Below are 12,300 nucleotides of genomic sequence, written 5' to 3' on the forward strand. Positions count from 1 at the left end.
AAAACTGATTGGCTAATGATCGACATGTACAGATTCTTTATTAATAAGAACGTTGGTTCAGTTTTGACAGTTTTCCAAATGTTTTATTTATAATAAGCAAAAATGTGAGGAAGATGAATAATTTAGCAGGCATTTTAATGTTTAGTGTAAGAGTAAACATCTCAGTGGATTAAAACACTGCAGTTTTACAGTGTTAAAATCAAAGGTGATATGCAATTACATGCACTGATATAACGAATCAGGCAGAAAATCACATTTTTGTACAATTACAAGCTTTCACAATTGTCAAAGGTTTGAAAATATATGAATTTTGGTTGAAAGTAGAATCAATAAAATGTCAATTTTATTTTGATGATATACAGAAATGTTCATCTTTACTAAGTGAAACTGGATAATTGTGGCTTTGCTTTCATGCTGCAGCTCATTCAGCCTCACAGATTCACATGTCACCTCCCCACATCTCCAGAGTAACGCTACATATCTCCTAGCTCATTCGGTGATGCATTCACTTGCACTTGGACATCTGATTTTTGCTCATTCAAAGGTCCTACAACCAATGCATTTACAATAAATGCAATTAAATATTTTTCAAATGCATTTCCTGTAATAACACAAATTAAAGTTGATGCAGAGATGTCACGTTTGATTTTTTAAGGCTTGTCAAACATTACATTATTTATGAGATGTGACTAAAACAATTATTACCAATAGCAACACACAACTTAACTTTCATGCTTATGAAATATGTGCAAACATTTGTCTCCAGTTTGTAGATTTCATATGCACTTTTCATATCAAATATCGCACAATTTAGCTTCAAACTTCCACAGTTGTCAGCCTTGTTTTGCTAGTTTCACAGCTGATATTTATACAATGCTCAGGCAACACAAGGACAGACAGATGGATGGACCGTCACGCCGAAGGATTGGGAGACAGATGGATGAATGGTCAAAGGGTTGGATGGATAGACACATTTTTAGAGCGTGGCAAAGGAAAATATAAATATCTCTTTATATTCCGTTTCTTTTTTAACACTTAAAACAAACTACACTTTTAAAAACTTCTTCAGATCGCGCAAGAACCCTGAAAAACTAAGTGCTTTGGTTATTGGTTCACCAAGAAAAAAGTGTTGCATACACCTCTGGCTTTGTGAGTCTGTCAATAATGGTAACACGGCTTTCAAATAAAACTCCTGCAAAGAGAGTTAGAGTGAATGAGGAAATAAAGTGTTTGAATTCTGAGCACAGACTTCACGCAGCATGGAAACAGCTCCAGGCAAAATACAAGACGTTTGGTTAGCAAAATGAGAAAACACAATTTGGTTACAGCCTTCTACATTTTACAAATGTTCTTCACACAGATTCAATGTTTGAGAAAAGCAGGATGGTCTGTAAATGCATGCAGACATGTTAGGTAATGAATAATCAATATTGTAGTTTCTAGAGTGAAGAATAATATAATAAAGAGCGCTGGGAGCATTTACTGACAAAGCTGCTTTCCTTTTTAGCTTTTTGTTATTAGCACCAAAAGTAATTCAATAGACGTGTTATTTTTCACATGTTGGAATAAACAAAAGAAAAAGTTGATTTTCTCTTTCCCTGGTGGCTCGTCTACATCAGCAGCCAAGCTGATGCAGCCTCTGCAGACGTCAGACTGATCCAGGGTCAGTCAGTCACCTCTAAATCATGACTCACATCTCTGATCCTCTCAGTCTTCAAGCACTTTTCTTTACAAGTTATCCATTTTTGCATGCAATACACATCCAATAGCTACGTTTGAAGATCTTAGAAACATTTTCTGGACATTTTGCACAACTCTGTGTGTATTTATCAACATATCTAATCGGGAATATTTTTTCTGTTGCTCGTCTTACCTGAGGCATTGCCAGGCACAGCTTAGAGCTCCAGCGGCGGGAACCTCTGGGTCTCCTGTCCAGTCCCACTGGTCTGAGTTGGTCAGCACAATAAAACACTGCTGAGGGGAGATGATCAGAGTCCAGGGGGATCGCAGCCTGCAAGGCTGGGAAGAAAGGGGAGACAGCGTCTTGTCTGCCGTGCTCTGGCGTATTTCTCTGTATGCTTCAGGTCTGCAGAAAAACAAAGAGAAAAGATCTTGATATGATGAAGAAAAGTGTCAAAAACGACAACAAAAAAATTACATTTAAGCTTCAGGATGTAGGTATAACAACGCTAGGTTTGCTTCTTTTTGTCCCACAAATTATTTGTTTCTTTATTGCAAAGTTAAGCAGTGCAACATTTACCAATATTGCACGTATTACATGTTTCCTAATAAAAAGAAATAAAAAAATTATTAACAGAGAGCGTATTGTAGGTAAGAGAAACTTTAGAAGCTTTAAAATTGTGGGGAATGTTTAGTTTTTACTTGCACATCTAAACTAGTAGCAAATAATGTATAAATCTATCTAACAAATTTCTAGCATTTACAAGAGACCAGATGAAAAAGTTTATTTTGAATTTGATTTTTTTTTTTTAATCAAATTATGGTTGGGAATAAATGCTTTGATGCCGAAATGGGGATGACTTTGTGATTTATCAATCAATCAAGTTTATTTGTACAGCACATGTCAGCAACAACACAGTTCAAGAAGCTTTACATCATAAAAACACAAAGATACAAAATCATCAACAATTGAAACATTATCTTTATTCCATCACGTTTAGATATCAAACAACTATCTTGATCTAAGAAACTGCTGTAGACTTTGTTTCTTATAAATATTATAATCCTGAGAAAAATATCAGGGAGTTTGAAAGGGAAAATGGGACTAAGTAAATCAGCAACCTGATTGGTGCTTCTCCATACTATTTATTTGCATTCCTGGGCTTTATTTCAAACATTAGACATTATTAATCATGTTGTTTCCTGAGTGATAATGTTTTGTAGTGATTGTTAAACTTATCATATTTAAATCACTGGCTTGAAAATGTTGATAAAAGTTTCCCTTTTGCTAACCTCTAACCCTAAAACACTATTGTTTTACTTCCAAATTGCTTTACGGCCCATAGAGAAAGCACAATTTGCTCTCAGTGAACCCAAACACCATAAAGTTATCACATTAGCACCTTGCTTCTTTTCCTCTACTTGCTTAGTTCACAGCTGAAACACGTGGCCCTTATTTATCTCAGCTGCTTTTGCATAACAAATAAAAAGATCTCCATAGGGACATGACCCCAAGCAGCAATCACATGATGCAAAAAAAAAGAAAAATCACTCACCAATCCTACTCCTCTAAGAGGCCACTGAACAACACCACTTCCTCTTGCTCAGCGGTGGCTGACAAAAATAAACTTCCCACCCCTGACAGTTCCATCTCCCCATGTACAGGCTTTGCATAGAGACAGGAAGTGGCAGAAAACACTGCTGTGCAAACTATTGGTTCGACTGCAGTTGTATAAGCAACACCTTATCAAACACAGAAACCGCTGCGAGCTTGCAGTCTCTGCATGTGCACACCTATCTGCTTCATCACCAGAACAGGCCTGGAACCAGATAAACATCCAAAATAACAAACTGGAACCATCGTCGGATCTTGGTGTGCAAGGTGTTCCGGTGCGTCTGGTTTCATTTGTGGCAGCTCCGGAATGAGGAAACGCAGGGCTTAAATACAACAAAGCAGCTGCATCAATCCCGATGCTACTCAGCCAAAGAGCAAAACGGAAAACCGCAGCAAGAGAAATCTTCAAAACAAAATGAAAACAAGCTCGAGTGATGATGCAGAGATAATTCTTCCAAAGAGAGATCTGAGTATAATAAAATATCACAGGCTCATACAGGCCATGATTCAGGGGCTGAAACTTTGTGATAGAAGCCATTAAGGTGCATTTAATAAAACAGTCTTTACTTCAAGCTATTTTACAGGCTTACTGAGATAATTAACTTAAAGTGCATTGCTTAACAGCAGCTGCTCAAATTATTCATTAAATCAAATGTCAATTTCTGTTACTTTCAAGATTCTGTTATTATTTGTTGCCTTTGCAATGAGCTTTGGCCTAATCACAAATGTTTAGAGCAGAAAAACCAACTTCCTGTTTGCGAGACGAACATGTTGCTGTCTGCAATAAACTGAAAGTACAAAAATGTCCTTTGCTGAGCGTTAATTTGCAAAGCGGTATGAAAAATAAAGCAGAGTTTCGATCTTGTGATTTAAAGCTGAATTATCTTGGTTATGTGAAAGTAATGAGCAGAATCAGAAGGTCTTGGTTCATTTTTTCATAAACAGAAGCTGTAAAGCATACTTGTCAAACAATATAGTAGTTCTTGGGGAGGAAGGAAGTATTTTCCTAGGAAAACAAAGGAATGCATTGGTGACAAAAAATAATAAAAATCTAACTTTTTCCAAAAATCACATCTCAAAAAAAGGAGAATTCTAATAACCAATAAAATCGATTTATCGCCCAGGCCTAGATGATCATCTCACTAGATGACTGGATTGTGTTCACATAAACTAAACTAGGTAAAGTTAAACATAATATAAACCTGCTTGTCCGTTAAAGTGATGTATCTTGAAAAAGTAGCTTATTAACCACCAAACTTTGTTTCCGGGGATGTTTTACATTGCAAACACTGAATGCATCTTACTGGGACAAACCAACATAAAGTAGCGCAGAATTAGGAGGTAGACTGAAAATGAAACACGGTTTTTAAATTTTCTGCAAAGACAAACATGAAAAGTCATAAATGTCTCAACTCTAAATACAAGGAAATGATTTAAATAAAAGTACATTCATGGCTCCATCAAAGGAGATAAACTGGATGTCACACTTGTTCTATGTAACCAAACTATTTTGCTGTTGCAGCAAGAACATAAAAACGATGTGAAAATGTGAAAGATTCGGGGTGTTAAAACATTTTTTTTCACCAAGCCGCAGATAATAAAACCTGAATTGAATCTTAAAGAGTTAGCTCCAAACAGGTAGCAGACGATAAAAATCTCCAACTGCGAGCCTGCTGAGCTCATCTCATATCTCCCACCATCATGACAACAGGTGATATTCTTTGCCCCACAACACTGGATGTGATCCAAGTAGGCCAATCAGCAGAACCTCCTCTGGAATGAGTTACCCACTGATACCAGCGAGGCGCTAATTACTGCAGAAATAACAAGCCGGAGATGCCAGCCTGTTTATGAAAAGGGACATGTGAGAGCACACATCACAAAAGGTTGTTAATCCTCAAGCCCTGCATGCATCCGGACAGCGTGGCAACAGACTGAAATAGATGCTAAATAACAGTCGATTGTCCCTAAAGGTTGGGGATTTTCATGGCTTCTTTAGATGACTAACAGAACGAGCAGACAGGTGGTGATAGGGCTGAGTACCACTTATTCTTTCCCAATCGCTCACTTCAGACAGAGTTATGGGCATGCAGTACAGCCATTCACATTAGCAGTATATACAAGCAAAACTAACGTGTGTGTGTGTGTGTGTGTGTGTGTGTGTGTGTGTGTGTGTGTGTGTGTGTGTGTGTGTGTGTGTGTGTGTGTGTGTGTGTGTGTGTGTGTCAGGGGTTCAGATGTTATTTAAGATGGAAGCAGCTGTATGTCTTCTCTACATGGTGCTGCAGCGTTTATTTGCACAACAGGAACAGTGTGTCGTTATCAGTTGAGAAAAACAGTCTTTCGCTTCACCCAAGGACACGATCACCATTCTCACAGTTACATGCGTGTTCTTTTTTCTAAAGTAAGAGTTTCCTCAGGATGGATGGATTGTTCATATGGCTTTACTTCACAATGCTCATCCAGACCTGGAAAGCGCATAAATGAAAAGCCAGGCTTCTGCAGATGGCATGGGAAACGTGTAGCTGAAATTAGTGATGCATGTAGTCAAAGTTTAAGCTGAAACATCATCTAAATTGGTGCAAATACAATAAAATGTATCAAGATATTGAACTATGTTTGTAAATAAGACTAATGGATGTCTGGAGAGCAACTTTACTTTTTACTTAACGGCGTCACAGGCTAATTAGAACCGTGAGAAATGCATTTCCTTGTAATGATGCACCTGTCAATCTGCTGCTGACTGAAATCAACCCTCAAATTTAATTAGTAAATCTGAGGTTTCACTTTCCCTCAAACTCTGTAAATTGGCAAGGAGTTGGTAATTATGCATAGTTGTTATCTACAATTGTCATTATTACTGTGATTATTATCTTGTCTTGTTATGAGTTACTTTGGAACCATTTTGATTTAAAAGTATTACCTGGATTAAGGAACCTGCAGCACACTTTGCAGGTGTGTATGTGACATATAACAGCAGACTTAAAACTATCTTTAAAATAGTTTTAGATGTTATTTTCTCCAGGAAGAGAATTGGATCAACCTGATTGGTGCAGATCTGATGTTATGACTTGTACTGAGCTGATATGAGATTCAAAGGACATGATGACTTTGACTAAACATACAACGTTTTAGTGTACTAAAACAAATAATGGAAAAGCATAACATAATCTCATTCCCTTATATTAAAAGAGAAAAGCAATGACTATTCTACAAAACAATATTTACACTGATAATTGTTTTTGTTAATATTACTTTTACAAAACCTCATGGCTTATAGTTAAGTTTCCTTCAGCACTCGGAGCACAACAGACAGAGGACAATTATAAAGGACAGCTACTGCTAATCGAATGTATGAATCTAGTCGATAGAAGCTCAATAACTAAGCTATAAACCAAGACAGGAAAACCTCAAAAACTTGGAGCCACAGACACATGAAGGTCACAGCCTCATTCGGTGAAAGTGTGTTTATTTAATAGGATGGAAGATTGAGCAAACGAGTCTTACTTATTTTTTTAAAGGATCTTTTAATTGTGTTAGAAATAGACACACCTAATTCCAGTTAATTGAGGCACAACAGTGTAATAATCTCTGGAAGCAGGCCACTTGAGCTTTTCCTGCTGACACAGGTTTGCTCAGTTTAACTCATTGATTTAAATGCTACTGAAATAGAGCCGCTTGTAGGCTGCAAAGCCTCAAAATTAAACCAGTAAGGTTTGGTTAAAAATAGGAATGAAACAGCTAACTACTAATACGAGTCAAATATAAAACATGAAACAGGTTTATTTTAATTTCAGAGAGAAGCAAACATTCAACTTGACCTGTGTTTGAACCAGGAATGCACAACATATCAGGATTTTCATCGGTATTGGCTGATTTTTTTATTTTTTAACATTTTTTTAGCGTATTGGTTCAATAAGTAAAACTGTGACGACGTTGACAACCGATATTTATTGGATGTCATTCATGTGACAGTGATGCAGCAAAGGATTGTGGGGTATTTAACTTGAACAAAGGAGCAATGTCAGCAATGTGGACGTTTCTGACAGTATTAAAATGGTAAAGAAATATTGGATATCAAGATCTGCCAAAATGTTTATATGAGTGCAGTTTGAACTTTCATAACATAAATAATAATGTGGTTTTGAATAATAAATATGCCAATAAATCAGGCAGGGATCAACTCTGATCTGTGATCAGCAAGCCAGATTATGGAAAACTTGATTTTTTTTTCCTCCCCTTTTCAAGCATGTTTGACAAACCCATTATGCATTTAAAGAAATCATCTTAATTCCTTCAATTTGACGGTGACATAATCGCTCCTTCCAGCTGTACGCCGCTCCACCCATTATTCATGTAAAGGTAATGCTTAAGTAAAATATCTGCTGTTAACTATTCCAAAATAGACACCACAAAACAAATTAACCAACTAAAAAATCTTGTTATACTTCATTTGGAAAGAACAGAACAGCAAAAAGGGATAATATTTTGTGTCGTAATCATGTAAATTGAAAACTACTTTGACATTTTATCCATAATTTTTGGGTTAAGCCGATGTATCTACATTAAGTAACAATTTAGGATTTATTTAAAAAAAACAATATTATTGTGTAATAAATGAGATGGTACATTATGCTAGAAGCAGTAGGAATAATTGTTTCTTTTTATTATTACTAATTCAACCATATTATGTATTCTTAATATAAAAACCTGTGCAAATATGGCATCTCCTTGAATCCATGCAATCATCACTAGTCATGTCATTCTGTCAAAGGACATTATTATCACTGTAACCAAGAGAGGGGTAAAAAAAAAAAAACATTTCACTTTACATCAAACACTGTTGATGAAACTAATAAGCTTTAGATTTTTCCTAAACATTTTCGGCATCACCATGCTGTCACTGGAAAGACAAACTGACGTTTTGTTTAAGAAATAAAACCGTATAGTTGATGTATTTCAAACCTGACAGCAGGCATTAGCATCACAGCCACTGCTATTGAATGACACGCTGGCAAGTGTTACAAATGACCTAAATTATCCCCCAGTAAAGCCAGAAAAGTCACCAGTGTCTCGCCAGTTTGTGCTCCCATCACAGATCTCTGCAAAGCAAAACAAAACGTCAATCTAACAGCCTGTGCCAACACCCACGTAAGCTTGATTTCCTATTGGTCGAAAAGAAACGAAGGCCCGCCTTCTGGAGTGCCTGATAGGCCACATTGGCCGTCAATCACAGAACCTGCTTCATCATAAACAGCTTGTTTCAATCTAGGTTGAAGCAGAAGATAAACAACCAGGAGGCCTACATCCCCGTGCCCTACATATTATTATTTATGAGATATTTACATGAAATCACACAAAAAACAAAGTTTACAGAATTAAATCGTTAACATTTCGTGTATGTTCGTGTTTTCTCGAAAAAAACAAACATGTATGCATACACTTAATTCACATTGACTCGGTCGATGAATCCCCAAACAAGATTTTTAAGATAAAAGAAAAACAACATTCAATCACCTTGAAAGCATAACGCTGGATGTTTGCACTCACAGTGTATCTGAGCTCGGATCACATGGATTTGTCGAGCATTTCTCCACCAACACAGGATGTGTTTGATGTTGGGGGGCGTGTACCATGGGACACCTAATGCTGCAAAGTCAGACTTTTTCCTCCACAATCACACTTTAACACTATTTACTTATGTAATTCTATACAATCTGAATGCATAGAAGAAATGGGTAAATATAATGGTCGGTGCGATGCTTTTCTTGACAGTTTAGGCTCCTTACATAACAGTTGTTTTTACCCAAACTGACACGGAATCAGCTGCTCTACGAGCTTCGTGCTACCAAATCAGCAAAAAGTCATTATAGTGATCTTTTGGAGCCAGCTGACCGACATTTATATCAGCTAATCAAAGAACATGAGCTAGCTAACGTTTCTCCTCCCCGACAAACAACCAAAACCTAAGACAAATGCCACTATAAGATTGTTAATTTGCATTTAATTCAATGTGAAAGAGCCGAAATTACACATAATGCCCTATTTTCACCTGCAACTCGGTCAGTATGGCCTCCGTCCGCCCCCTTCCTCATCCCAGCTGTAGCCCGACACTCAACAACAAGAAGCAGCTAGCTTCGAAGCTAACAAACCACCGCGGCCGAAACACACACTCAAGTGTCCATAAACGCACCAGTAGTGGTCCTACTCACTTTTAAGACTCCCATGCATAGGTCTCGCTCGTTGCTAGACTTCCGTGTTTGAGTTAAGCCGATAATTTTAAAAATATTTCCCTTTCCAATGGAGTCCACACGGTTTAACAGCTCTCTCGGGTTTGTTTTGTTTTTCTCCTTCCTGACGGGTTTCTGGAAAACGCGTGACTACCCGACCAACGTGGTGCACCCACCAGCCAATGGGAGAAGAGCTCCGAGCTGGAGAAAAACACTTTTTAATATTTTTACAGGTTTTTATAGGTTAAAAGTAACAATGCATAGTTGCAAAACAGCGAGAAGATTGCGAATATTGTATTAAAAAGATAACAAACATTAAAAGAAAAGTAGCAGAGCTATAATGTTTACTAAGGCGTGCATAATGATAATGTATTCTTAGTTTACTTATATATTATTTTTGAGTAACTAGCCCGCTTCATTACTTTGCTATTTATTCCGTGCAATGAACTGTTTTTGTTTATAAACTGTTTGAGAAAGTACTCCACCCCAGCTTTCGTTTCGCTTGAAAATCGAAACTAATGTGGCAAATGTAATATTAAGAAAGCAATGTACGTGAAAAAAATGAGACAATGAAAGAGAAGCTCAAGCTCAACCTTTTACAGAAAAAAGGGGACGAAAATAAGATGCAAAGTTTTTCTTTCAGTTTCAAAATTACTCAGGAGTGGTAAGAGAAAGTTAACAAAATGGTGAGTCAGTATGGAGGTCCAAAAGTGCCGAAGTTTATAAAGGAAAAAAAAAATCATCAACGAGTTACTTGAATAAGGAATTAAACATGAAAATAATACATTAGCAATGTATAGCTTATCAATCAACAATATTATCTTATTAGCAAGTCAAAAAATGTGACAGATGAATCAGATAATGATAACTAATTATGAAGGTCCAAAAATGCCCCTATTTCAATCAATCGATCAATCTTTATTCCAGACACAAATGGTCCATAGTAAAAGAAAAAGTTAAAACAAAATAAGAGAAAAATAAAAATAAACATGACATGTTCACTGAGTCACAAATAAATGATGACACCAATGACTCCACAATCCTGAGAAAAATCTCACTGTACTAAAAACAGGATTTACTAAAATTGCAATTATATTATTACATGACACAGATAACCTACACATGCATTTATACATGATTATGTATGAATTATGAAGGTCCAAAAATGCCCCTATTTGTAAATATATATTTAAAAAATAATTATTGTGTTGGAAATTAATTTAAATTTTATGAACAACACATACATTTTTTTTTTAAATATGTACTGAAAAAAGTATATAAATACATAGTACATAGTTCAGGGTATCCTGGGTGACTCACATCTATCAATGATGTCCAGTTTGTCGGCCAATGGCATTATTGGATGTCTATCTTTGAATCACTGTTTAGTTTCCAGGTACTGTGTCTGAGTAATTATGAAACTGAAAGAAATGTTTTAGCGTTTAGATTTTTTGCTCCTTTTCTGTTTCTTTCTGCATTTTCAGTAAGTTGGAGAGTAATTAGGTTGATCTTCACTCTAAATAGTAGACTTAAGGTAGACATAACCGAAGAAATAATAATAATTTTTCACATAGTGTCTTCAAATTTTTCACATTTAAATATTTAAGCATGTATTATTGACATTTAATAACAGATTAATTTCTTTATTTAAAGTTTTATTTTAGTGATGGCATGGATAAATAACAGATTTTATTTTATTATGTTCTGGCACTTTTTGCACTCGATATGTCTTAAAGCTGTTTTCATTTTGTCCAAACAGCCATAACTGAGCCAGTGAACAAAACAATATCACAAGACTTTTTCCCGCAAATAGTTTTATTTCTGCCCATTGAGAGACAAAATCTATTCCTTGAGGAGATTTTGGTCCAACTTGTGTAAATAAATATGAGCAACAGACATATCCATGACAAACCTAAAGTGCCCAACAACACGTTTCAGAAACTAGCAAAAAGTAAAACATTTACACATTAAGAGTTTCAAAAGAAGTGTCTATTAATCTGCTCCATGTTTCAGTTGATTGAATATTTACAACTCACAACCAGCAAAGTATGAGGATCAACATATTGAGAAGACGTAGAGTAATAAAAACTCAGAATGTGTGTAAACTCTGTGGAATTTCAAAGCTGGCAAAGAAATGGGACTTCTCAGGAATTCAGCGCTGCTCGGAAGCCTTCCCGTGTTTTTCCCGTTAAGTTCTGCTGCTAACAATTACAGCTCATTTCTAGTGATTTTCATGCAGAAAGTACTGAACAAGCTTTACTTTGAAAGTAGAAAGTTTAAGAAAACAATGTTTTCATTATGATTAAATGTCAGTTTATAAAACAACTTGCTATTTTTCCTGTTCATGCATTTTAAAAATGGGTAAAAAAAAACAACTGAAGATTGACCAGGATGTGGACTCATTTGAATTTCTTTCACTTCATCTGTAAGTGTCAACATAAATGAGTAACTTCTGTAGGTTTGGAGTGGTTAACACTCATTATAATTTGTTTTTGAAGCGCCACGAAACACCGCTGTTTTTTTCCTGCCAGTCATCACAACCAATTCTTCAAAGACCCTGGAATAGTATGAGCTACAAAACATTTAATTCCCCTTTGGGATCAATAAAGTATTTTTAAAATGAATTTGTTCACACAGGCCTTCCATTCAATATGAGTGAATGTGAGAGATTTATCAAACAGGAAATGAGAAAAGAAAAAAAATCAACATACAGGAAAAAACAGAATAGTAAGAAAAGACAGATAAACAATACTAAATACAAGATACACTTTTCAG

At 36.0% G+C, this 12,300-nt stretch overlaps 1 protein-coding gene across 4 annotated transcripts in view; it reads right to left on the reverse strand.

Annotated features, from left to right (window-relative positions):
• crebrf (creb3 regulatory factor) overlaps positions 1 to 9,698 on the reverse strand; it is a 33,419-nt gene extending 23,721 nt beyond the window's left edge. Inside the window, exons 1-2 of one of the 4 annotated variants that reach the window (XM_081615490.1) lie at positions 9,508 to 9,698; positions 1,874 to 2,086 (exon numbers count right to left, since the gene is read on the reverse strand). In XM_081615490.1, the coding sequence (XP_081471616.1) occupies positions 1,874 to 1,882 (9 nt within the window). In that variant the 5' untranslated portion in view covers positions 1,883 to 2,086; positions 9,508 to 9,698. Of the gene's footprint in view, positions 1 to 1,873; positions 2,087 to 3,236; positions 3,618 to 8,845; positions 9,324 to 9,347; positions 9,484 to 9,507 lie in introns of those variants that run through there. The other 3 variants (XM_081615491.1, XM_081615492.1, XM_008427467.3) reach the window with 3 other exon arrangements.
• Between the last annotated feature and the right edge of the window lie 2,602 nt (positions 9,699 to 12,300).

The sequence above is a fragment of the Poecilia reticulata genome, chromosome 14 (genome assembly GCF_904066995.2).
Source record: "Poecilia reticulata chromosome 14, P_reticulata-male-v2, whole genome shotgun sequence".
NCBI classification, from domain to species: Eukaryota; Metazoa; Chordata; class Actinopteri; order Cyprinodontiformes; family Poeciliidae; genus Poecilia; species Poecilia reticulata.